General features: G+C 45.0%; 1 protein-coding gene across 1 annotated transcript in view; it reads left to right on the forward strand.

The window, feature by feature from the left end:
- TRIO (trio Rho guanine nucleotide exchange factor) overlaps positions 1 to 27654 on the forward strand; it is a 227662-nt gene that overhangs the window by 179729 nt on the left and 20279 nt on the right. Inside the window, exons 34-45 of the mRNA XM_047730524.1 lie at positions 5577 to 5869; positions 7525 to 7695; positions 10206 to 10301; positions 15566 to 15714; positions 16987 to 17053; positions 18389 to 18492; positions 21003 to 21072; positions 22998 to 23087; positions 23633 to 23725; positions 24485 to 24535; positions 24796 to 24873; positions 25810 to 26001. Of these exons, the coding sequence (XP_047586480.1) occupies positions 5577 to 5869; positions 7525 to 7695; positions 10206 to 10301; positions 15566 to 15714; positions 16987 to 17053; positions 18389 to 18492; positions 21003 to 21072; positions 22998 to 23087; positions 23633 to 23725; positions 24485 to 24535; positions 24796 to 24873; positions 25810 to 26001 (1454 nt within the window). The remainder of the gene's footprint in view (positions 1 to 5576; positions 5870 to 7524; positions 7696 to 10205; positions 10302 to 15565; positions 15715 to 16986; positions 17054 to 18388; positions 18493 to 21002; positions 21073 to 22997; positions 23088 to 23632; positions 23726 to 24484; positions 24536 to 24795; positions 24874 to 25809; positions 26002 to 27654) is intronic.

Here is a 27654-nt window from a genome sequence, read left to right on the forward strand (position 1 = left end):
GCTTCAGGCAGGCCACAAATGGTTTTCTCGTGTACACACTCAAGGGCCTTTTTTAAAAGACTGTGATGGACTGATAGCCTCTCCTTACACTGCTTTTTCTTCTCCATACAGGACAAGTTTTTAAAAACAAATGGGAAGAAAATGAAGTAACCCACCTGGGCTCCTTCATAAATCCTTCATCTCAAAATGATTTTGAGGATGTCCTGGTCACCAGATGAGGCTTGTGATTACCGAGATGATTACACTGAGTCCCCGTTTTCTGGGTGCTCATAGGGCCATAAATACAGTGTAGCAGGAGGTTGTGTAGTACTGAGGAGTCTTGGAGAAAGTCACCTCTAGCATCCTACCTTTGTAAATAGCACTTTACAGTTTGTAAAGCTCATTCACCCCATTATTTCATACAATCCTATGATAGCCCTGTGAGATGAGGAAATCCAGATGCCAGAATGTTGGCCTGGGGTCATGGCTGTTGAGTGGGAGAGCCAGACTTGGGCTGAGACCCTTTGACGAGTCTAGAATTCCTTCTGTCACACATAATTGATCCTCCCTCTGGCCTTTGAATTGGTGGAGTTTCCCTAAAAAGAGGAACAACATCCCCAAACCAGACACGATGTGACTGGAGCCATTCTGAGGAATGGAAGGCCGGGGATGGGGTGAGAAAGCAGCAGTACTGAGCGTTGGGTCTTTTTCTATTCCAAGAAGTTAGGAGTTGAGGGGAAGGCAAGAGACACCAGTGAAGGAAACAGGAACAGACACAGTTTCTCTGAGTAACAAATGAGTTTCCGTCCTATTTCTCAGGTCGGTTTGTTCCCGAACCCTCTTTCGTCCCCTGGCTCCCACCAGAATAGCAGCCTCTCTACCTTGTGAGGAAGCATCACGCAGGGCAGGTCATTACAAGAATAGCCTCAGTCCACTCTGAACTAACCGTCTTGTGAGTAAGTGATTTACAGACTCATGAACTTGGCCAAGACTAGATGTTACTTGGAGCTCCCCTTACAACTGAGGAGGATATATGCCACCAAGTCAGGACATGACCATTCACTGGGGTCAGCTTAAGTTATCAGGCAATATACTTAGTTGGGGAGCTAGCCCGATGCCGGTAGTCGCCTTGCTCTCCCAACCATTCGTCATTTATTCAGCGTATACTTACTTACTCATCACCAAGGATGTGCCAGACATCCTGCTGGCGGCTAGGCACATAGTTGTAAACACACCAGACCCGCACCCACCCACATGAAGCCTGGAGTCTAAGGTCACAGTTGGCTTCCTGTCTTGACAAGTACCCAGCTGGGAAAGTACCGGCATGAGATGGTTATAAAGAGCTGGGGCCGTAGGGCCTCCACCTGCGGATGACTCGTGTTACTGGCCTGAGCCATCCTCGCTCTAATCCAGAGCACAAAGGTGAACTTTTAGAGGAAGGGGGCCTGCCCTGTACACAGTATTTATACCTGGGCAGGACACTTAAGACTCCACATATCACAGACAACCAGGAACTCCCCTGGGAAAGTCACCTATGTGCAGACCAGTAATTTAAGGTCTTCCCAAGGAGACTTTTAAGCTCTGTGTTTGTTTTGTGACTTACCCTTACCTTGTGCCCAATAGCATTAGAGACCTTAGTTCCACTAGGTACCATTAGGACATGTTTAATTTCAGATTTGCAGCAGAGCAGTTGGTCTAGTGGTTAAAGTCTCCTCTTCACTTAACTTAAAAAAAAAAAGGCTCTTTATTTCATTCTATTAATGAGTATACTAAGTTTAAATAATTTTTAAGTTTTTAAATTTCTGATTTATGCATTATGTTGCAATCCAGCAAAGACCATAAAATGGGCTGTTAGCATCCATTGATTTGGGCAAAGAAGTTTGTGTATTATAAAACAACAACAATTTGTTGTTTTTCTCAAAGAGTATCAAACCGGTGAAGAATGGAGCATTAATTACTATTAAAGACAAAGTGGACAGAGAAGGAATTCATCTATTTTGCTTTTGGTTTTGGTCATTTTTTTTTTTATTGCTAATCACCAGAATTAGGACTGACATGTCAGACCTGCACCTAGACAAAGTATCTGCTAATCCTAGAGACAGATGAAGGAAATTCCCCTCTACCTTTACACACTTCTGAAATGACATTGTTTTCCAAAGTAAAATGTAAAACTCAATGACATTGTGTAGGGGAGGCAGACGGGCTCAGTCAGTAGAGCGTGTGACTCTTGATCTCTGGGTCATGAATTCAGGCCGCTCATGGGTACTCAGATTACTTAAAAACAACAACAACTAAAACAATGCACTTAAAATCCAATACAGTTTTCTTCTTAGTTTAGATTTTTCTAAGGCCTAAATATTCCAGTAAAGTGAAACAGTGTCATTAAATGGTTTGATAAACAGCACCTCAGGAAGAGAACTGCTCTCCCCTTCAGAACTGCATTCATCACAGGTGAACTCTGGCCTTGGGCAGCTCTTCCTCTTTCCTGGGTCTGGGAGGGAACATCCAGGCCATGGCCATGTTTATCTTCCCTGACCTGCCAGATGAAGAGGAATTCTGTTTTGAACCTACTTCCAGTGCAAAGAACCAAACCCAGTGCAGCTGAGCCCACAGAGAGAAGCTAGAAAATGCTATCTCCCGTTGTTCTTTCCGAGCCATTCTTAGAACCAACTGTCAGCTCCTCTCCAAGCAAGGCTAGAATGTCCTGGGAGCGATCCTTTTTAGGCCAGTCGGGTTGCACAAAGCATTACTGATGTCTCCTGAGGCCCGCTTGGTCTGGTGACCGGAGGAGAGATTCTTATGCTTCAGGGGACTGTCCTGCATTCCCACCCACCGTGCTCTCGTCCACTTCCTGGTGGCCCTGTGGCTTTGGTGGACAGAGCCTGTCAGAATTCCAGTGGGCGTCTCCTCCTAGGATTCACGTGGTGTGCTCACTGCTCCCATGCCACGTTCCCTCCAGTTCTCACTTCTGGCCACGGAACGCAGGTGAGGTTCTTTCGTGGGCTCAGGTCATGCTCCCTGTTACTCGTCATGTGTGAGGATTCTGCTTAGGAACGTGAAGACCCGGCATTGATTCGGTTGTATTGTAGTAAGTGGGCCTCAATCTCTTTCCTGCCCCCTTGGCTCACCCAAGGTGCAGCTCGTCAGAGGTTGGCTAGCCCAGGATGTGTCCAGCTGTGTGCCACCTCCACAGCCCTTTGTTCAGTGCCATTATCCAGCAGGACAAATGTACATCAAAGACATGATTGTCCTTCAAATCTGGATGATGAGTCAGCTTTCTCTACGTCTTGAGGCTGGGATTTCTGATGTTTCTGTTTGATACGTAGTAGTAGGTGCCTACTATATGCCAGGTACCGTGCCAGGCCTGGGGAATACCTCACATAACAGCCGATGAGGCCCCTGCCTTCGTGGAACTGACGTTCTGGTGATCTGCCTACGTGAGTTACTCAAGCCTAGCTCGTTCGAAGGCCGGCTTCCGTGCTCCCTCTTCATAAAACCTTCTGTAATCCTTCTACTCGGTTCCCCTTCTTCTCAACCTCCCATAGGATTTGTACTCGCTTACATTTTGTGTCATATTCTGGCCTAATAGTTATGTGGTCCTAGAAAGCACCACATGGTGGATCCCATGGGTGAAGGAAGGTTTTATTCCTCTGTGTTCAGTGGTAGGTAAGGGCTTGGCTCCGGGTCCCAGCACAGTAAATGACTGAGAAACATCACCTGCTGTGGCTAGCACAGATTCTTGCTGAGAGCTGGAACTTAAAACACTTCAATTAGTTATCATTTGGTACATAGATTACCCAGACCTTCTCCTTCTTTTTGTCTTTCTTGTCCCTCCACAAGAATTCCTGAGGCACTATTTCCCTGTTTGCCCTTCATCCTAAATCCGCACCTGAGGAGGTTTCTAGAAAGTCCTCGCAGTGTGCGTGTTGCCACCTTAATGGTTTCATGCTCTCCTTCCTCTCCAGACAGTATCTAAGGAAAAGGGGAGGCTGGCAGGGACTCTCATTTTAAAATAAAGTTAAACGAATGGGTATATGTACACACATTCATATGTGTATATATACACACAGATGGAAAAAAAAATTTTTTAGTCTTTAACAAAATGCTACATCTGTATTGACTGGTCTTGAAACCAAAGTCTGGTTCTGAGAAAATGTAGATTTTTAAGAATGAGTGATCCTGCTTGAAATGTGTCATCTGTTTATGGAAGATTATACCCTCTACCCGCCCAAGGCTTCGCCCAGGGCAGGCATGGGACATCAGTGAGACCTGGATCTGCCCTCTCGTTCTGGCATCTGGAGCATGAGTGGGAAATTGCTGTTGACTCTCCTGCGTATAATCACAGGATTGGGGGGATTAGCACTCCTGCTTTGTAACCACAGCGCACAGTGGTCTCCGGTGCTACAGACGTGGATAAAGGGAACACAGGGGTCTGTAGGATACGATCTTCTCAAAGATTAATTTTAATATTTTTAAGGCCTCAAGAGATTTAAGAAAATAACAAGCATAGTGATGATCTTCTCATTCCATTTCTTGAAGTGTAAAGTGTTTTATTCCATTCCACTGTAGTGACACCCTAGAGTCAAGTGCTCAGAAGAGGGCCAGGCAGTGTCCAAGGTCACCAGTTTTCTATTTGTAAAATAAAGCCTCATAACTACATGGATTTGGTGAGCACCACAGTTTCCTAAGCTTTACTATCTCTTTTTTTTTTCTTTCTCCTAAAGAATCAGCACTTCAGGGTTGACTAGATTTTGAGATCCAGTAAAAAGATTCGTTTTGATATATTTTCTGTAAAGCATTTTGGTTATTTGAGGAAGGCTTCCCCTCACATTTCTTTTAAAAATGTATTATTGTTTTTGTTAATTGCTACTGGTATTTACCTCCATGCAAAGTCACTTAAAGGCTGAGAGCAAAGACACCCCCCCCACCACCAGCATTTTTCCAGAGTCTGGCCACAGGCTGGGTCTCTCCCAAGCCAGCCAGGCTTTATCCCTTCCACAGCCACTGACTTTGCCGTGACGCAGCTTTCCAGATGGGTGTCATTTGTCCCAAAGTCTGACCAGGTCAAATCCATACTGATTTGGGTGTGTGTGTGCACACACACACGTTGACTTACGGAGTTGTTCTTGTGTTCACACTATACATTCATCTGTCACAATTCGTTTTTAATTTCCTTTAAAGTCCTCTTTTGTAGCTTTTGCTTATGAAGAAAGTGGGTGACAATAATTTTAAAATTCTGTCTTCTAACCCCTGTGATGTCTTAAGTCATGACATATTCAGTCTGTGTGACAGTGACACTGGTCTTTAGCATTGGTGACTTGGGGTGTGGGGAGGGAACAGTCCATCTTGAGAAGAGTGCCACTGGGAGCGACTCAGGTTTGGGACACTTTGAAAGGTGTGTGCGTGTGAGCGTGGTGTCTGCCCCGCAGGGAAGTGGGCGGACACAAAGGAGGCGCACGCGTGCGCTCCTCGCGCCTGCGCGCCGTGCTCCGGGCTCCACTGCGACGGCGGGTCGGCGAGATGGCGCCCCCAGGACGGTGGGGGCATTTCCTTGCGGGCGGTTCTGTCAAACCTGCGGTGTCTCTCTTGTCCTTCAGACTCGCTGTCCGTCTCCAGTAACGATGCCAGCCCGCCGGCGTCCGTGGCTTCTCTCCAGCCCCACATGATGGGGGCCCAGAGCTCCCCGGGCCCCAAACGGCCGGGAAACACGCTGCGCAAGTGGCTGACGAGCCCGGTGCGGCGGCTGAGCAGCGGCAAGGCCGACGGGCACGTGAAGAAGCTGGCACACAAGCACAAGAAGAGCAGGGAGGTCCGCAAGAGCGCCGACGCCGGCTCGCAGAAGGACTCAGACGACAGCGCGGCCACCCCGCAGGACGAGACCGTGGAAGAGGTCAGAGCCCTGCCAGGCTTGAGCCCGCTCACCGGGCAGGGCCACCCACCGGGGTTGCTCCTGAAGTCGTAGGAAGGGTTGTCTCTCCCTGGGACCCTGGGACTGGCTGCTCCTTAAATCCCTTGTTAGCAAACTTGGATTCGGTGGGGACAAGCTGTCCCGGTAGCAACTCCGCCTTAACATGGTCGGGACCCATGGTGGCTTCTGAGAAAGAACTCAAGAGGACAGTGACCCTCTTCCCCCCTCTCCCTCCGCCCAGGTATGGGCACCCCCAGGCCTGCTCCCGGAGGAACGGGACACTGCTGCCGTGGTCCTTCTGTCCGCGCACCAAAGACAAGCCAGGAGGCGCCCTTGGGTGCTGCAGAAGGTCTAAGCAGCCCCTAAACCCCAGCACTGTGTGGGGAAGCACCCACTTCAGACATGGAAGGCCAGGAGGAGTGTGTGCGCTTCCCTCCTCCCCCAGAGTCATACTTAATATCTGTCCTCAGTAGAAAACACCCAGTGAATTTAGTTCGCTAACCAGTAAACACTGGATTATTTCCATGTCATTCCAGATGAATGTCTATTGGTCAGCCAGGAATTTTTTTAATTTCCTTTTTGTCTGGGGTGGGGAGCTTTAAACATACTGAAGGAACAGAATCCCTTCATGATCCCCAGGCTGGTTCTGTCCGGCTGGCGGTGTCAGTGAGGGACCCTTAGAGTTTTTAACTGAGATCACCCCCAGCCCCACCTGCTGAGCTCCCTCAAAAAGAAAAAAACAGAGTTGATAAGATATGTGTCCTTTAATTTTTTTGGAGACATGCATTTTCTACTGCTTTTTTCCTGGGCCTATTTTGCCCTGGGTTTTTTTGTTTGTTTTTTTTTTTTTTTTTGGTTTTCTCTCTATAAATATAGAATCCTTTTAAACTTTTTTTTTTATTTTTTCAGCATAACAGTATTCATTATTTTTGCACCACACCCAGTGCTCCATGCAATCCGTGCCCTCTACAATACCCACCACTTGGTGCCCCCAACCTCCCACCCCCCACCCCTTCAAAATTCTCAGATCGTTTTTCAGAGTCCATAGTTTGCCCTGGGTTTTCACTAGAGTATATGGTTTATTATGTTCTCATCTGTCTGTTTTCTACATCTGTGTCCTCTTAGTAGAAATAAAACAGACAATTTTTCTAAAATGAAAGCAGAGGAAAATTGAGGTGAGACTAAATTCAGATTCTCCCAATGCATTTAGTTTTATTCCTTATGCCATTTTAATTTCAGTGAATTTTATTCTAGCAAGTTACCAAAAATGAAAGTAGACCAAAGGAACTGAATTGACATGAAAGTTACTAGTGGTTCAGAGTTTTAAACTGATCTGGGGTAGGGGCTTGGGGGTTGAAGATGAGAGGTGTTCAAAGCCTAATGGGTCATGTTGGCAGTCCCCATCAGAAGACGCATGCGGCGGCCCTTCCATTATCCAAGTCGGCAGGCATGGTAGCTGGCTTGCAGGAAGGGAATGAGCAGTTACTATCGGGGTGGAAAGAGTTTGCGTTTGATTTGGCATCTCCGTTCCTGTCCCGGCTGTACTTTCCCAGTTAACCCCTTTAGGGTTTGTATCTGTCAGCTGACCTTTACAGTTGGGCCTAGAATATAATGAGCAAACGTTGGTTTGATTTCAGAGAGGCCGGAATGAGGGCCTGAGCAGTGGCACGCTCTCAAAGTCTTCATCGTCGGGCATGCAGAGCTGCGGAGAAGAAGAAGGGGAGGAGGGGGCCGATGCTGTGCCTCTCCCACCGCCCATGGCCATCCAGCAGCATAGCCTACTCCAGCCGGATTCGCAGGACGACAAGGTGAGGGGCACATGTCACTGCACCCTAGCCTCATTGCTGCAGCTGGTAGCTCTGGGGCTGTGAACAAGCACCTGGAAAATGTGCTACCCATTTTCTCCCCAAAAGTATGAAGAACAAAGTTGATTTAGACCAGGCAGTGGGCCGACGTGTGTAGTTTCTCACACAGGTACTTGAAAGCATTTTTAATAATGCTTTAGTAACTGTTACTTTGAAAGTAACTGCATTTTCCGTTTACTGCGCCACCCGGGGTCCCTGAGAGAGCAGTCCGAGAAGTCATGCGCAGTCTTGGTGGTGGCATCCCTACGTGAACGTTAGGCCATCCTGCTCTCCCTTCAGGGCGTTTTTGCACACGAGCCTTGTTTTCAGATGGCATAGTACTGCTACCTAGTCCCTCTGTCCAGCATGCCTGATGTTAGTGTTTCAGATCAGCTGGGATGTGGGGATAGGTGTCAAGGTGTAGGGATCAGTTCAAAACCGTAAATCTCCTCTTTGGGTGCATGTGGAGGCTTCAAACCAGGCTTGGGTTTTTGTTTGTTTAGTTCTTACCTGATCTAAAACTATTCTGCACATCCCCGTTGCAGAGCGCTAAACTGTCCAAAAGAAACCTGGTAGCTGGCTTGCACATTCTCTTGCATTCTGGCCCAGGTGTTGAAAACCATCTATGAAGTCATCACTAGAGCGGTGCCATGGGTTTTGGTGGGGGGGCAGTAACTAAGCTTTCTGAATAAAACAGTGTTTTCATCATTTTTGCCCATTCTTCCTCTTTTTCCTTCCCTGACTCCTTCTTCAGTGCTAACACGGTCACTTGCTGGATTACCCGTGTTTTAGGACTCTGCCCCGGCCCAATGATAGGCAGCTGTGAGGCTGAGGCAAACCACACCTTAGTCTTAACGTGGGTGGCCACCTCCCAGCTCCTGGGAACCCGCCTCCTCCCCCATGGTGGCACTGGGTGCACAGTCAGAGCACCGCGGGGCTTGGCTGCAGGACGTGGCTTGGGTTGGAGACTGGAGTTTGGGGACATGTGAGGTGCAGGCCAGCCGCTCTGGGAGCTGAGGTGAGGTGACAGAGGGCCTCACCCCCTGCACAGAGCAGACTTGCCAGGAAAGGGAATGTGTCATTTCTCAGACAATTCCTAAACTGTTTTGTGGCATCCCAAGCTGTACCTTCCTTGAAAGCAGGAAACTGAAATTTTCGTAAATCTGGATGATTAGCTGAAGTGAGATGACGGGCCTGGTTGACTTATTCCCCCAGTAAGAGTATTTTTCTCCATTTCAGGACTGTATTACACTGTATACTTCAGTGTGTTGAAGTCATTTATTGGTTATCATGTTACCTCATTGGGTATTATCAGTAGCAGTTCTTCATTTATAAAAATCTGTAGTGATAGTCCCAGAGAGTTTATTATCTTGTGACTAATATTTTGTTTTGTTCTGTTTTCTCTTTTTGTAAACTTTCACTGCAGCATTACGTTGATTTGTGTTCTGTGTCTGTTTTGGCTCAGTTTCCTTACCTCTCCATTTGAATTTTTTTCTTGTTTTCTTCACCCCATACTCCAGATTTCATTAGACCAAACCAACATTTGTTTTGCAAATCACATATCTGGATCCACACATGTAAAAGCCTTGTTGTGAATGTATAAATCCGTATCTGTCTCCTGTGAGAAATGCATCGTTAGGACAGCTAGCCGTGTGTCGCATGCATCTCTGCTGTCCTTAATATGAAGCAAGGTTCATATTATGCCCCTCTTCTAGTTTCCAGTTAATCAATGGCACAAGTAATCTGCAAACACACTGTGTTTGCTAATTACTGAAACTTGAACTCAGCAGCCCCTCCCTCAAATTCCTTACCTGTCAACCCCTGTACACCCTGATTCTAGCCATAAATGGCATCTCATAGCTTGTGAGGCCACAGATCTTCTGTACTCTGCACTAATCATTGGGGAAATGGATGGCACAGAAAATGGTGAGCTTGTCCCCCCTCTTCCCTGTCTGGTCAGTGCACCCCCGGTTCCTTTCCTTTTCTTTCTTGTTTCTTTCTGTTGACCCCATAAACACAGGAGAGCCATTTTTACTATTCTGTTTGGTTTCCTGATTATTTAAGGATCACTCATTAGACCCCCCAGCCTTTCATTCTTACATTGATCAGATTCTGTATTTTTCCCTGCTTAGCCACTCTCCTAGCTGGCAGTTGCAAAAGTTAAAGTTAGCAACCTCCCACACCCAGTCACCTCTTTGAAAAGCATTCTGATGTTACATGACCGAGGATGAAAAACAGACTTTGTCTGCTTTCCACATGTATCCCAGACAGGCTTTATTTAGTATTTCGTGTCAGAATATTGTAAATTTAAAAGGATGACTTTAAATAAATGCAAACAAAGACAAACTTGTGGTCTTTTTGTCTGGAATTACTTTGAAAAAGAGATTGAGGTTGCAGGAGAATTTGCTGTCCGTCCAGCTACTAACATGAGGCATTCCCCCTCCCCCTTCTCTTTCTCTTCACTTCTTCCGTAGGCCTCTTCTCGGTTATTAGTCCGCCCCACCAGCTCCGAAACTCCGAGTGCAGCCGAGCTCGTGAGTGCAATTGAAGAACTCGTGAAAAGCAAGATGGTAAGGCTCCCCACAGACGGTCTGAGGTTTGGAAGCTGCCGTAGAGGCTGCTTGCAGATGGATGTGCCCCCGTTCACGTCATGCTCCCATCCGCACAGTGTGCCTGCAAGGGCTACCGAGGGGGAGTCCCCAGGACCACCCTCACTCCTGACCAGCTGCATGTTTGGGGGGACCCAGCATCACCCTCAGGTTCAAGAATTTGCGTGAAGGACTCCTAGAACTCAGAAAAGGTGTGATAGCCCGAGTTGTGGTTTGTACTGTGAAAGGACAGATTAAAATCAGCCAGGGAAGAGGTGCGTGGAGCAGGGTGCAGGAAGGCTCCAGGGTCAAGCATCCAGTTGTGGAAAGCACAGGCTTCTCCTGACAACGATGTGTGACATCATTTTATGTCACATATGTAGAGTCTGCCCAACAGGGGACACTAACTGAGCCTTGGTGTTCAGCATTTTTATTTGAGCTCAGTCACATACACAAGATTGACTGCTAGCATGGCTCCGCTTTGTCTCCTACGCCTCCAGAAATCCAGATATCACATGGCTCAGAGCCCCCACCAAGAGTGGCACTGTTGACATGGACTGTCTGTTATGGCCCAAGACCCCTAGGTAAATAGGCCCGTCAGGCAGGACATCCCAGGGGTTAGAAGCACCTTTCAGGAGCCAGGATGAATCCGTTCTCGCACCTACATTCACTGCAGAGCTGACAGCGTTTTAGCAGGTGTGGTCAATTCCACTCAGGTCCGCAGGTGTGCCCATGGTCAATGGCAGGCACACATGGGTTGATAGTTCCTTTCACTGTCTCTGAGATCTTTCATTTGGATTTACAGCGTATTACTTAACATCTTTTAAGTCACCCCTCCGAAAGTAAAAGCCCTCAGCCTCTCCCAGCAGTCTGTCTTCCAGAGGTAACCACTGTGATCAGTATGTTTCCCTCGAGACATTTTCTTTGCAGGGTGCAAACATTTATGGGGAGGGGGAGGGTGCTTGTCCATGCTCTGTTTTTCAAAAAGGATTCATTCTGTTTTTTAATATTCTAAGACTTAATAAATCTTGAGGCATTTCTCACATCAGTACTTAAGCTTTACTTCGCTCTTTGTAATATCTGTACTATAGTCCATTGGGTGGATGCAGTGATAATCTACTGAGGGATTCTTCTATAGCGGGCACTATTCTGTGCCTGTATTAACTTAGTAGGAGCCCAGTAAGTAAGTACACATTACTGAGGTAAGTACACATTACTGTCATTTTATGACAGTAAGTACACATTACTGTCATTTTATCTTATAGATGACAGAACTGAAGCCACAGAGTTTAAGAGTCTCATGCTCTACCGACTGAGCTAGCCGGGCTGAAGCCACAGAGTTTAAAAACTTAACCAACCAGTAAGGGGCAGAGACCTGATTATACTATATAATTTATTTAAACAAATTCATAATAATAATATATACGTGTGTGTGTGTAAAGTTGTGTTCAGTTTTACACTATAGTAAACCTCCATGTTGGTTAAGTGTATGTGGTTAGATCTGTAGGGTAAATTTCTAGCATTGGAATTGCCAGATCGAAGAATATACTTTTTCAAGGAGATTTATCTTCCTTCCATTAGGTATTAACTGGGTAATGTTTTATCATCCCCATTTCTTCTACCGTAGGTTCTAATCAGTCATCTGATTTTTTTTAACCATCTGATCATTCTAACCATCAGAGACCGCAAGAAAACTGTTAGCCTGTCTGTCACTGACCCTGGACACATGAAACAGACTGGAATTGACATTTGCTATGAAACTGTGGTTGATTCAGTCAAGTGGGAATTGTATCAGGGAAAATTCAGACTGTTTCACTGTGCCATAACTGGAATTTCTTCCCAGGTAGTCATGTTCTGAAAGCAACATGATGGGCTTGGAAGTTAGGAAAGTTGCTAGTACTTGGTAGAAAACCCCAAGAACTTGACTCTATTGGTTAAGAGTTTAGGGTCTTTTCAGTTTGAACTGAGCTAAACCGCATCCCGGCAGTCTCTTTGAGACAGCTTGATTGATGGTCTAAACAAAGGGTACTTAAATTGTACCCTGTGAGCTTTCAAGCATTTTAAAAATAGTCATTTATACTCCTCAATTATATGATCATTAAAATCATTCTAATAATTGAATAGTTTTCCGAAGCAAAGATATGAGGTGGACTTTGTCAGCCTTCTTGTCGTCATTCTGTGTCAGAACTGCATTCCATTTGAAGTGGGCTGCGATTCATTTGTCGTTAATTCACATGGTCTTGAAATGGAGAGGAGTTCTAGGATGTGGTTTCTTTCAGCTCTTACTGCTTCATTCCTTCCTGTCATTTCCAAGGCATTAAACTTTACCAGTTGAAACTCAATTCTTTCTACTCAGTTTTCTCCTTCAGTTAACAGGAACAAAGCTCTTGCCATCATGGAAAGAGCATACACTCGTGTTCAAACACTGCTACTTACACTTGGTCTCTCTGAGCCTGTGTCCTTCAGCTGTAAACTCAGCATAAGGACTGTTTCCTCAGCTCCTGGCCAGGTTCCATCCACATGGGTAGTCACAAGTGCTTGCCTTTCCCATTGGAGGACCGTGTTTATGCTGTTCATGATGGACTTATCCCATTCTCATTGTCCATGGAATATAATATAGATTCTGCCCTCTTTTTCTGGCTCAAGGGAAACATTGCTCTGTGTTGATTTCCTGTCACTAATCCTCTGATGTCAGAGGAGAACTGCTTTTTGTCAGTGAAAACTCTGAATCATTTTAATATCCTTTCACCTGTTCTATGCATGTAAACTAGGGTCACGTACTGCAGCACGTTTACCATACGCTGTAGATCCCTGGTCATCCACATTCGTTTTCTTGTGGGTGACCTCTCAAGCTGAGTTGGTTGTCCTTCAGAAGCTACATACTAACTTACTGGCCTGGGAAGTAGTTGTTCAACTGTTACACAGTATGATATTTGGGGAATTGAACCTCCTAACCCTAAATCCTGCAGAGTCGATCTGAAAGATAAAACCACCCTGGAAACTATTTCACTCCTCTCCCTGACCTCCACATCCCGGATCCACGCGGTATGGGAAACATGGTGCGTCTTTCCTGAACAGTGGAAGCCCACAGCCACTATGACCATTTGCACTTGACTTTGGGGTTTTCTCCTCTTCGTTGACCTAAATATAAAGGGAGACATAAGAAAGAGTAAAAAAATGAATAAACATCTAAAGATATTAGAAAAACAACAGAAATAATGAGAAATAGAAAAATGGAATAAATAAAACCAAAATTTGTTATTTGAAGAAGTAATAAACATAAGGTAACCTCAAGAAAATAGAAGGGGAAGCACAAATTCACAAAACAAAAATTATAAGGGAGGGGCCAACTAAGGAAATTAAAATCATTGTAACACTTTTTGTTGAGGTCTTTGAAAATAAATTGGAGAACCTGGATGAAATGAGCAGTTTACCAAATGAGTTAGTTTACCAAAACTAACCTTAGAAGAGATGGATTATCTGTGCAGACGTGTCCTCATCCAAGGAATAAAGTTGACAAAAACCTGCCCACAGAACACCACAAACCCAGGGGACTTCACAAGAAATTCACCTGAATCTGTGAAGTCCCAGGAATTCTGGTTCCGAAGGCTTGCCCGCTGGAAGCCTTTCTTTGCCCTTACTGGCTCCCCAGCGGGGTCCATGCCTCCCGTCTCCACCTTTGGCCATCCAGACAGCCATCCTGCCAGCCGAACACCAGGGCTTCACTAACACCAACCATGTCCACTGCTTGGCCTCCTTGCTCACTGCACTGTGTGAAGGGACACCAGGAGACATCTTCTCTATTTTCTTTCTTTTTTTATCACCATTGAAATGAACAGAACTGAATCTAACGAGCATCAGCTATTTCCTCGCAAATCTAGACCAGAGACGGTGCATAGAGACCTTCCCTCCACCTCCAGACTCCAGCCTCCCCTCGAGGAGTTCCATGATCGATGAGCACAGAGCAAGCCCGAGGCTTCCTGCAAAGTGCTTGCTTCTAGTAAAGGCCAATAGCTAATTATTTCAAAAACAGAGTGCTATGTTCTCATTGAACGCTGTTCCCCGTTTGTCCCAAATAAGTGCAGCGGTTAGTGTGTTTCCACAGCTCTGTGGGTTTGGTGAACAAAACTACATGCACAGACTTTGTGTCCTCATGGCGGGGCTCAGTGACGAGGTCAGCATTGGTCTGTTACTCTTAAGGGGAAAAAAATGGGACAAGCATTAGGAGTTTTGATTTGATGCAGAATATGAAGTGTTCCTGCAGTTTGGATTGAGCTTTTTGTTGGAGGTTAAGTTAATCACATTTTCCCAGCTCCCGTCTAGATAAATACTTCTTGACCATCCTGTATATCCAGCTGGGTGCTTTAGAAATTTCGAAAATGTAACCCACACCTGTTGGAGCTTTGGGAATTCAGTTAAAAAGCATAGTTAATATGTACCAACTAGAAAGTAAGCAGTCACTCATCGTCACGTTAGTCCAGGGACAGAAGTCGAGATTCATCTTAGATGTGTTGAACACCTGCAAAGCTTCATTCAAGGTTCTACACAGACTACAGCATTAACAACAGTCACTCATGGAAACTAAACTCCAGTGGAGGAGAGGGAGTTTAGGATACCTCATTGAGGCAGCATGACAACTGCTTCCCATGGAAGAGAGGAAGGATGTGGTGCGTGTCCAGAGATAGAGCTCCATTCAGCTGGGCAATGTGTGTGCACTGAAGGCAGAGTCAAGGCTTAATGGATAATCAAGAACAGCCCCCACGCTGTCTAAACTAAAATAGAGATGGCCCACACTGCTGCGTAGCCCACCAGCTGGGGACACGGGTGATGTGCCTGGGGTAGGCTGGCCTGATGGAGGAGGTTCTGCACACTTCTGAAATGGTCCTGCTATCTCATAACTGCGGAGAAATGGCTACATGTGGAACTCCTGCTACATCCAGATATGGGGGCAGTGCTGTGATGGAAACAAGTTGGGCTATTTCTAATTATCTGGTGAAAAGGAATAGAATTTATTAATGCATATAACTTCACTGTCCTTTTTGCCTTACCTCATTTATCCAGCTTCTCTTGCTCAATATTTGTGTTAATAGTCGGGGGTTTTGTTATGAACTACCATGTAATATCAAAACATAGATCTTCCGATTTTAGCACTTCTGTCTTTTCTGACTTACAAGGTTTCCTAATTCTAACTCCAGCCTCCTGGACCATAGGCAGGAAACGTGACTGGTGGTCTGGTTTTCTTTCAGGCACTGGAGGATCGTCCCAGCTCACTCCTTGTTGATCAGGGAGACAGTAGCAGCCCCTCCTTCAACCCTTCAGACAACTCCCTCCTGTCCTCCTCCTCACCCATTGATGAGATGGAAGAAAGAAAATCCAGCTCCCTAAAGAGACGGCAGTAAGACACGTTTCCATGTCCGCGTTGGTCAGATTTCCTCCTGTCTCTGTCACTTCACACATGTAACAGCGATCTGTCTCTGGATCAACGTGACGGGGAGCTCCAGGGTCGCTCCTGGAGTAGTTGTATAGGTCTTTGAGAATCTCTCAGAGCCTCATAAGGGTGCAGGGAGTCATAGCTGCAGGGTTTTCCTTTTTAAGAGCTTGGAAATCACTTATTTTACTTTATTTATGTTATATTATGTTTATGATGTGTTATTTGTTTGAGTAAGCTCTACACCAAACATGGGGCTCGAACTCACAACTCCAAGATCAAGAGGGCCTGCTCTACTGACTGAGCCAGCCAGGCCCGCGCGCCCCCCCCCCCCCCCCCCCCCCCCCCGTAGCTGCAGTTTTTGGTATTTGTATGTTATACTTTGTTTATAAATAAGAATGATACAAGAATTTTTTCTGTTGCTTCTAGTGAGAAACTTCTGTGCTTTATATTACATACAACTTGTGAAGGAAAGAAGGCAACATAAAATCAGATCGAGTCCTCAACCTTGAATATTTTTTTAACATAACCTTAGTGATAGTGTTTCTCAGTTCCAGTAAAGCTGCTTATGGTGAAAAGGAGAATCCTGAGAAATACTACAAAAGGTTTTAACCTTGCCTTCAGAGAAGAGGAAATTCTTGTGTGAGGGCAGAGTCTCGGTTTTCCGGAGCACTCTGGATCCGAGAATGATGGCCGCTCTCGGGAGAGGCCCAGCCTGTGGGGGCTGAATGAATGATGAGCAGACCAACAGCCTTTTCCAGGCCAGCTGAGGTGGTATGCTCTTTTGATCAACTAATTGTCTTATCTTACCAGAAAGGCCTTGCAAACAGTTATGAACCTTCAGGCTCACACTTTTGGCTCAGTGATCAGACCCAAAGCGTTAAACATCTGAGTTAAAGTTTTTTCTTGTAGGTCCAGTGCAGCTTAAAATGATGTAATCATTTAAAAACAGAACAAAACAAACTTCCTTTAATGTCATGCCTTTATTTGGAAAAATTATGTCTAAGTCTCTCTTGATTGTCCATATATGTGATCAGAGTCCCCAGCTCTTGGGGGTTATGTACATGAACCTGTAAGTGATTTGGGACATTCAAGAATTGGAGACCCATTTGTGCAAGTTTGATAGATTACAGGACAGTCCCAGTGGGAGTCTCACCTGATAAAAGCAAAGTGCTGAAGAACTCGTTCAGGAAATGAGAAGAGTTTGGATTGTAAACACTCGTTTTTCTCTCTTTCCAGCTATGTTTTGCAAGAACTGGTGGAGACAGAGCGTGACTATGTGCGGGACCTCGGCTATGTGGTTGAGGTATGTTTTCAGAGATTTAATAACCTGCATCAGCCCTAAGAGTTGTCAAGGGAGTATCATGTTTGACAGTTTAACACTGATACCTTTTCAAAAGCTTTAAAAACATTTTGACATCCTTTCCCCGAAAAGAAAACCCAAGTTTCGGGAAAATGAAATTTAGCCAATCACCTTCATCTGTATTCACTTTTAAATGCTTCTTTTTCACATAGTGTATCTTTGACATAATTACTTTTTTTTAATTAAGTTTTTAAATTATATCCAGCCATTGTATTTATGACATGGCAATCTTGCTTTTGATTATTTACAAACATGGATATCATCGCAGAATTGAGAACGGCGTTGGTTGAAGAAGTCCAGTGTGACTAGCTGTGGCATCAGTTCCATCCTGAGTCCACCGGGGTTCAGAGCTGGCCTGTGGCTACAGTAGGCCGTCTGCTTATACTTTCCCCAGAACAAATACATCACCACATTCATGGCCCAGAAATTGCTACGCATGGTGTAGCTGTAACAAAACCATGGCCTTCCACACAGCATCAAGGCATCAAGTGATGCTTTGTGAGAAGCACCACTTAACCCGGTCATTCAGGTCCAGGGCGTAATCTTATTTATAAACTCAACCCATCAAAAAGCAATTTTTATGGTATACAGTTTTACCACTTCTTTGGCTTCATAAATTTATTTGAGACAGTACTTTGGGGATGTTCATTCCATTAAAAGTAACAGCATTCACAGTTAAGTGTGCAGCAAAAGATTTAGCATGCTCGTTGTATCTGCAGTATACGTCACTTGAATTACTTAAGAGTAATTCTTACTCTTAAGTGTGTATAGGCTGAATCCCACTCGAGAGGCTGAAATGACATTTTAGCAACATACTTAATCAAGTGTTATTTTAAAATCCACTTATGGAAAGAATACTGTTAAATTCTTATTTAACAAATTATGTAAGTAATCCAGAAAGAAAAGGAGTTCTGTTTATATTATGCTAAGAACAGAGAAAATATATTTCTGGCCAAATATTTAATGTTTACAAGCTGATAAGGTGATTTGTTTTATGAAACCGTTTATATTTAAATGTCTTCAGTTCCTTAGAAGACTTTGGATCTACGAATGCCACACAGTCCAAGGAGAGAAAGTCATGGCAGTGTGTATGGTGGGACATTTCAAGTGCCAGCCAGGACTTTTTCCTGCATAGCTTTTGTTTGTTTTTAAAGAAATACTGGGTTTTGAGACAGTTGTGTATGTCTTTTTTTTTCTTTATGACGGTTAGTCCATAAGTCATTACTTGATCAACACATGTTCAGTGAAGCAAAGTTATTTTTAAATATTCAATTCTAGGGCTACATGGCTCTTATGAAAGAAGATGGCGTTCCTGATGACATGAAAGGAAAGGACAAGATTGTATTTGGCAACATCCATCAGATTTATGACTGGCACAGAGAGTACGTAAGACACTGGCCATATGTGATGGTGTACACAGCATCACCACTTGCTAAACTGCCTTGTGGCAGGCAAATGGGAAAGGATGTGCACTGGTTCGTGTCCTTCCTTTTATTACCTGTGTGGCCTCCCAGAGGCAGCTGGTACAGAGGAAGGACTGATAAGGGCACCTGGGTGGCTCAGGCGATGAAGCATCCAACTCTCGATTTCAGCTCAGGTCATGATCTCAGGGTCCTGGGCTTGAGCCCTGCATCAGGCTTCATGCTCCATGCAGTCTGCTTGAAATTCTCTCTCCTTCTGCTCCTCCCCCTGCTGGGGCACACTCTCTAAAATGAATAAGTAAATCTTAAAAAAAAAAAAGAAGAGATGCTGATGTGCCAAGGAGTTTTGTGGTAGCATGTCATGGCAGGGGGGAGGAGTCTGTTCTGCTTGCTGGTGCGCCCGTGGGGATGGCTGGAAGCACCATCACCAAGCCTGACCGCTTGGGTTCAGAGCCCAGTCCTGGCCTTAAGCCACTTGCTTCCCTTCTCCCGGCCTCCATTCTCCACCTACACAATGTGGGTCAGAGTCTTACCCCTCCTCATGGGGTTTTTCATGAAGAGAGACTGAGTTAATACATGCAAAGCACTTAGAACACCGTCTCTGGGGCGCCTGGGTGGCTCATTGGGTTAAGTCCTCTGCCTTCGGCTCAGGTCATGATCTCGGGGTCCTGAGATCGAGCCCCGCGTCGGGCTCTCTGCTCAGCAGGGAGCCTGCTTCCCCCTCTCTCTCTCTGCCTGCCTCTCTGCATACTTCTGATCTCTCTCTGTCAAATGAATAAATAAAAATCTTAAAAAAAAAAAAAAAAAGAACACTGTCTCTGTAGAGTAAGTGTCAGTAAATGTTTCTAATTAGAACACAGCCACCTCTTGAATAAATGCAAATTACTGTTAGAGAGTTTAAAGATACTATTTTTTCTAACAATTGTAATGGAAAAAGCAGACATGACTGCACCCAAAACATTGGACCCCAGCACCTTGTCATACCCATCCTACTAAGGAGATTCACATGGAGGCTGGTGCTACAGCACATAGGCCCCTTCAGATCACCTTACTGTGAATTTAAAAGACTGTAATCATCTGCAGATTGCTTAATGCCAGCCACTGATATCGTTGTGGAGTATTCCAGCAGCCCTGATCTATTCCCATGACCTGCACAGGCCACCTACTTTACTGTCTTTATGTGCATCACTGTCCCCTTGGCCTGGAGAGGGCTCCCATCCCCCTTCAAAGCCCAGGTCAAATTATCACTCTCCATTAGACCTCATCACTCCAAGCAGACGTGCTCTGTTCTCCTTGCACATAGCATACATAAATGTGCTTTTGAAACTAAAATACTGTGCCGATAGGAGGAGTTATCAGAGTGTGTGTCTAGTAGTGTTTTATTATTTCTAAATTCATCTGTTCTTAAAGAATGTAAAACCCTTGAACCCAGGTACAGAGTCATCATTTTCATATCCCCCTAATGTCTAATTCAGTCAACTCACAGGTGAGTGGCCACTTGCAGTCACAGCATAACTGATTGCTCTATTGACGATAGACTTCCCAAGAACCTACAGTGAACCTGATTTTAGAAAGGGGATATTCGGCGCTCCTCTGTAGTCTGCTGCCTCCGAGTCTGGCTGTGAAGCCGTGATGGGAATGAGGGAACAGCACAGTGCTCCTGGGATGACCAGACAGAGAAGTTGCCCCTGAAGATAGGGCCGAACAGCGTGTGCACAGCTGTAATCAAACCCCAAGTGCTAGAAAATTCGACGTGGCCTTAATAGATACGTTGGTTTGTGGGTTAATAAAATACCAGACATAAATGTCAACATGGGTGAGTACTAACTAAGGGAGGCACGTGTCTTCGAGACTGCAGCCCAGAAGCGCTAGAGTGCTTGTCCGCAGCCCTTGTGTTGCTGTGGTCATACCCAATTTCTGTCTCTAATGGGAGCTGCTATACATAACCGAGAGGTTACTTTGGATGATATTTGGGAAAATGTTATAAAACTGGCACAGGTAACATATTCGGTATTTTATATCGATTATTCAATTTGAGAGAGAGAGTGCTGAATCCTAACCACTAGACCACCAGGGAGGTTTCGATTATTCAGTTTGAGCCTCCTAAAAGTGACTGTAAAAATATATGAAACTCAAGTATTCAGAAATAAAAATGACCAATTGTATTGAAACTTTTTTTCTCTGTATTCAGCCATGATATGTTATTGCTTGTGTCCTTAAGAAAAGTGAGACAAAAAATGTTGATTGTCTAAGAGAAGGAAAGGTCGCTGGTCAAAGGATCGTCTCATTTTGCCTTTTTTTCACCTGTACATCTCTCTTGGTTCCTGCCCTAACAAAATGTTTTCTGGGCACATTCGATTTCTTAAGTATATACTTGACATTTCCCAATTGCTCGCGTTACAACAGACTATTTTGACTAAAATCAGAAGGCCGAGTTGGAAATGGCTCTAATATTTCTCTTCTTGTTCCAGCTTTTTTTTAGGAGAGTTGGAGAAGTGCCTTGAAGATCCGGAAAAACTAGGATCCCTTTTTGTTAAACATGTCAGTATAATATTATTTATTTATATTCTCTTCTGATATCGTCGTGTTCAGTGACTGGTTTTTCAGATTAAAGGAGAACTTACCGGTTGTTTAGAAAAGTGCTTGTGTTAAGAATCAAATCAAACTGTGTAGTGTCAGCAAATTGGAATTAAACACCACTCTTGCACACAAATGACGTGCTTTCCCAGTCACCTAGCCCCAGCTGGCTGTGCAGCTCAGCGCAGTGCAGAGTGGTCCGAAGGGGGACCAGAGGCAGACTTGAAGCAGGAGCATTTGGGGATATCTGTGGCCAAACAGTTTTTTAGTGACGATAGTGATGTACCTAAACGTACAGTTCAGGTTTAGTTTTAGGTTTAACGTAGTAGCTAAATATATATGTGTATCTGAAATAAGTGTGTTAGCATTAATGGGGTTTTTTAAGGAAAAATTCCTGCATTTATAAAAAGCTAGTGATACAAGTTTTTGCATTTTTGCAAATCTCTTTGATGTCTGTCTTAATAGAAGACAGATGGATTTTTATATCGGCTTCTGCATTCATTCTGTTGTGGAATGGTTTTTTGGTTAAAAATACATGGAAAAAAATCCATCCTCATATAAGCAGAGAGTCGAAAAGAAATAAGTATTTTAATACTCTTTTCAGGTAATAATTAGGGGCAGTTTTCTGAGATGCCACACCAGAACTCGACCACGTAATAGTATCTTAAAGGATAGCTGCCACAGGGAATCTGGAAAGCTCTATGGTGGACTTCTGCCTTCCTGTTTCACTGGAAGCGCCTCCCACGGGCAGGCTTCCACTCATGCACTAGCTTGTGCAGTTGTGCCTTGGTCAGTTGGAAAATACTGGTTCAACAATTTAGAGCTTCCAGATACGGAGACATTTTGTTACACAGTATCAAAAAGTCAGATTTGTTGATGTCACCAATCTTCTCTCTAGACCAGTCTTTAGATGTTAAGTTCACAGTGGCAGATACCATGTTTTCCAAAATTCTCATCTTTAACTTGAAAACTCAGAGTTTCATTATCAACAGTACTGCTGGTTTGCCTTGAAAACAACAGGCTTCTTTTGTTCATGTTCAAGAAGATGACTGTCAGAGACCCAAGTATAAATATAGTTTATGTCCCTCCTCCTTTCAATAAAAATGGCAGCCCAGAGCTCGGTGTCACAAGTGCTTCTGCTTGAGACAACTATCGTATGCCACAGAAGTGTTATGTGGACCTCTCTTTTGTCTTAAGAATGTTAAAAAGATGTATAGTCCATGGTTGAGTTTTAATTAAATGGATTTTTATGACTGCAGCCAGAACATTCTGAGGTGGAACTGGCAGTCTTCTGCAAAGGTGCAGTGGTGAATATTTGTCAGGTGCTGGCTGGTTTTGCACATCATTGAGATGGTAGCACAAAGACAGGGGCAAATTTTACCTTAATATTAGTCTGAAAATAATTTTGACCCACTGGATTCCCTGAAAGGCCACAGGGACCCCTAGAGGTGGGCACACCACACTTTGAGGATCATCGGATTAAGGGAGGGCTCAGTGTGTATGTTTTCCCTGCCTTCAGTATCCAAAGTAAAAGAGCTTTTTCTTCCCTGCTAAAGTCAACGAGGCGTCCTAGAGCCCTGGGCCATTTGGATGGGTGGCAGTAATTCTCCTTTTAACATGAAGAACCATGTCCTCTTGTTGCCCCTGTATTGCCGGGTGAGGCGAGGGGTTTGAAATACCTGAGGGGGCGAGGAGGAAAGATGGCCTTTGGAGCCACAAAGCAGAATGCTGGCCTAGTCATGCATCTGGAATGTACTCCCACAGGCCTAAACCACAGTTTTGTTTTAAGAAAATTTCCTTGATGTATGTGCTGACATGTGCGTGTGCTCTTATATTCTAATTGAACTTCCGATTGTTTTAACCCATCTGTTTGCCTTTTTCATTCCTAGGAGAGAAGGTTGCACATGTACATAGTTTATTGTCAAAATAAACCAAAGTCTGAGCACATTGTCTCAGAATACATTGATACCTTTTTTGAGGTAAGACCCAAGAAAGAAACAAATATTTCTGAATCTTCTGTGTACGGTTGATGTCCCAAACCTAAAATAATCATTTATCCTAGGAACTAAGTAATCCTTTCCAATAAATTAGAGAAATGAATATGAATTTAGTCTGATTGTGTATCCATTAACCTTCAGAAGACTGGGGTCATTGTTAAAATAAGGGGTTTTTTAAGCAATTTTGAACGTAAGCCTCTTTACAGATTCACAACAACTCATGATCTAAACTCTCAGCCTAAAAATAAAGCGTGTGTTTATATGAATAAAAGAGACCAAGTGAAAGAAGGTCTTTAAATAAGCAAAAAAAGACTATTTTGAAAACTGCCCTGAAAGGTTGGAAGAGGCCATTCTGCAAACTGGTGGCACCTGGACTGGTTTTTGTGCAGCAAGGCCCCTGGCCCCACCCCACGCCTTTCCTGCCTTTCCTGCTGGGTAGTTAGCGTTTCTGACCCATGCAGGGATTCAACAGTTGTCCTCTGAAAGGCAGCACTTACACGTCTTTCTTTTCTTCTTTAAAACCACAGGACTTAAAGCAGCGCCTGGGCCACAGGCTGCAGCTCACAGATCTGTTAATCAAACCAGTGCAGAGGATCATGAAGTACCAGCTGCTCCTGAAGGTGAGGCTTTGCGTGGGCACCCTTGGCTGCAGACTCTGGGGTCGGCACTTGGTTTGGTGAGGGGACCAGACGGGTGAGGAGAAGGAAGGGTTGGGCAGGGGAGGGGAATCTTTCCTATAAAAAAATCTAAAGTGGTCTTCTGATTCCTGATTTTAAATATTTCAGAGTAAATTTCTTCAAGTCTAATAAAGCACCTTATACTATTTCCTCGATTTTTTATTTACATCAAGTTCTGAATCAAAACGTCACTTGAAGTAAACTTTTTTCACCATCACAGATCGTTGAATGCTGATGGTTTTCCTTGGCTTTCTTGGCCCTTCAGGTTTTCTGATCTTCCTGGGGTCCTGGGTAAAATTAAAATTTCAGTCCCTCCTCTTGCTTTCTGTTGGCTCTGACAGAGCTCAGAAGCCCTTGGTTGGTTTAAATTTGTCAGTGCAATTAAAGGCAAAGCCACACAGTTTTCCATGACGAAAGTGTTGTAATATGTGGAGAGTCCTTGAGTTATCACACTTAGAAGCCAGGTATCCATGGAGCCCAGAGCCGTCGTGGAGTAAAAGAGGAGCCGGTACCTGCTTAGATTTGGTTGACTCTACCCTGCTGTGGCTCAAAATCCTCCTCTAAGAGTGTCTTTGCGTCGTGTTACTGGGAGAAGCAGCGAGAACATACAACCGAGACGCTTAGCAGGAACGAGCAAAAAGCTTAGTGGCTGTTGTTGCGATTATTGCCCTTATCATGTCCTTCTCTCCGTGCTCCTTGCAGGACTTCCTCAAGTATTCCAAAAAAGCAAGCCTGGACACGTCAGAATTAGAGGTACTTGCATCCCCTGCTGGGCCCACCCTGTACTCCCCAGGCCCCTCACTTAATCCTCCCCACCCCTGTCTCCAGTGTCTCCCAAGCATCTTACTCTGGAGGAGCCTGTCCCTAGGAGGGGTCTGTCCTCCACCTGGATGTGCCCTCCGCACCCTGGGGTGGGGGAGGAAGGAGGGAGCCCAACTCGGGGTGGGGCAGAGGGTGGACACGCCAGCTGTCCCGAGGGAGCTGACCAGTGCGTCTGCTTTCTCCCCCCGCAGAAAGCCGTGGACGTCATGTGCATAGTCCCCAAGCGCTGCAACGACATGATGAACGTGGGGCGTCTGCAAGGGTTTGATGTAATGCAGCTGCCCCCCTGCGCTTGTTCCTCCGGCCTCCCTCGTTTTCTTTGGTCTTCCATTATTTACCTCCACATGTAGAAAGCTGATCCTTTCGACCTGGTTTTCTGTCTCCTCTAACTGTTCTTGAACCTGATTGATCTTTTCTTTCAACTTCTTTTAGTGTATTTGATTTGTTATTTGATGACCTTCCTTTGCTCACAACCCAGCGCCTGATGGCGGAAATAGGCAGGACCTGCTCTGTCTCGTGGGCCCTCCGCTGCTGTAGTGGCAGGTGCCTTCCCTGGCAGGTAGTGGGAAGCAGGGGACCCCTGCCCCTCCACTCTCCCTGGAAGCTTGACTTCAGGCTCATTGTATGCATTGTTAGTCTGACGTTTCTATGAGTTGCCAGACTATTGATATTACATATATTGCCTTATTGGTATCTTAAAGATACTCAGAATTTTCACAAATTCAACTACTAAGTAAGGAAAGGGCACACATTTCTGCTTTTCTTGCCTACTGTTTTACTAGAGATTTAGGATGTAAAGTTCTGGTGCCGTGGTTCTCAGGAAAGCACACACAGACTCTCCTGGAGGGATTCTGAAAACACAGGTCCCTGTGCATTACTAAGGGTCCTGCCAGGATGCCAGTGCAGCTGGGCCCAGGGACTACGCCTCGAGAACCTGTTCCAGTGCAAACTATACACTTTCCACCCACTCTGTCTTTGTTCGTAACTGAGGCCAGAGACTTACACAGAGTTTGGCAAGAATTTTATCTAGATGATTACTCCATCTGGGGCTAAGAACTCATTACAATAAACGAAATTTTTAAGCTCCATAAATTAATAGAAGAAAAACACATTCTGTGGGAACAACAACAACAAAAAACAGAACAAAACAGATACTTTGACTTAGAATGAAATGTTCTCTCCTTTTCCTTTGCCCCCCCTTTTAGGGTAAAATTGTTGCCCAGGGCAAGCTGCTCTTACAGGACACATTCTTGGTCACAGACCAAGACTCGGGACTTCTGCCTCGCTGTAAAGAGAGGCGAGTTTTCCTCTTTGAGCAGATCGTCATTTTCAGTGAACCACTTGATAAAAAAAAGGGCTTCTCGATGCCAGGATTCCTGTTTAAGAATAGCATCAAGGTAATGTGTGATTGTGCTGATACACATAGCCGTCATACTGATAAACTGTTTCCTTTTCAATGATGATCTGTCCTGATCCATTGTTTATTGAATATTTTAAAATTTTCCTAAGACGTTTTAGAACTTTTAAAAGCTCACTCCATCCCTGTACTGTCCACATTCTGAAGTGGCTCATGGTTCACACACATCTCTGTGTGACCATGATGAGAAGACTTTGTCTTGGTTAGTTCCTGTGTACCCCCTTTCCTAGAACCATGTACGATGTTCAGAGACACAGATTTGGAGTACTGTTGTAAGGCCTAAGCAAAAAGCTTTCCCAGTGTCGTCGTCTTCTCCTCCAATCAATGCAGACACACTGAACGCTCCGTGCTCAGCTTGGGGCCGCGGGGGTAAACCAGACAGGCAGTCCACACCCTCGAATAGTTCTCTGATGAAGGAGAGACACAAGTAACCAGACAAAATAATTGCAGATGGCCTTGAGTCCTGTAAATGGGACAAACCAAGGGCCAGATAGAAAAAAAGCAGAGAAGAGGGCTTGAGGTCCCAGCAAACAGTCCCTGGGAGATGCAGTCTGTCTTCCTCCCCTCTCCCTCCCAGCTCCCATCTCCATCCCTGCTCCTCCCACCTCTGCAGCCATGCAGGCCCTGAGCTGAGAAGGGAGATGTGCTTCCCTGTGTTAGGGTCTCCTACCCTGGGCTGCTAGGCTCCCTGTCAGGAACAGGGGCAGGGACCCTCTTAGGCCCTCTGAGCCCTAAGGTCTTAGCACACAGGTGGGACATCACACCATCCCGCTCCCCATGAGGCTTCTGTTGGCCTCTACAGCAGCCTTCCTACTTTTTCCTGCTCTGGGCTACAGGAGGCTCTTTTGCCCATCAGAACCTAGGGAGGCACTCAAGCTGGGCTCTATGAACCTTCGGGCCTATTCTATCTCCTACCATCCTCCAGCCCTCCCACCCAGGCTGCTAGAGGCCCCCAGGTTGTCACTATGCACCCTCCATCCTCTGGACATCTTACCTGTTCTTCCAAAAGGCTTCTGACTTCTCCGCTCCACTCCAGCAGCTTAGAAATTCTATGTTCTTGCTTCAGTGAAACTATCCCACGTGCAATATCACATATAACTTCATAACACATGTCCTATGAACAGTCAAGGTTTTTAAATAGTGTCATTTTATTCCTGGAGCAGAGCAGGGAGGGATACACAAACTGGCTCATCATAAATGCGTTTGAAATCAGGTAATTTCCAGGCCCATGTTTCTAGTTAATATTCACGTTATTAGTTAATCCCCTCGTCTCTGAGTTTGAAAAGTCATTGAAAAGCTTCAAGATGATTTCCCAGGCAGTAAAAATGACAGCTCAACCCAAAACTGGTTGTTTCAACTTTGACATAGGATGAACTTTACATCATTGCACCTGACCAGTGGCAATAAATGTGCTTTGTTTTTATTATAGTAAAATACACATAAATTCGCCATCTCAACCATCTGTCCATGTGCAGCTCGGTGGCATTACACACATTCACACTGCTGTGCAGCCATCCCCTCGTCCACCTCCGAACTCTCCTTACCTGCAAAACCAAAATTCTGTGCTCTTGAAACAACCACTCCCCATTCGCCCTCCCACCAGCCCCTGGCACCCACCGTTCCACTCTTTGGT

This window comes from Lutra lutra, chromosome 5, assembly GCF_902655055.1.
Source record: "Lutra lutra chromosome 5, mLutLut1.2, whole genome shotgun sequence".
In the NCBI taxonomy this organism is placed as follows: Eukaryota; Metazoa; Chordata; class Mammalia; order Carnivora; family Mustelidae; genus Lutra; species Lutra lutra.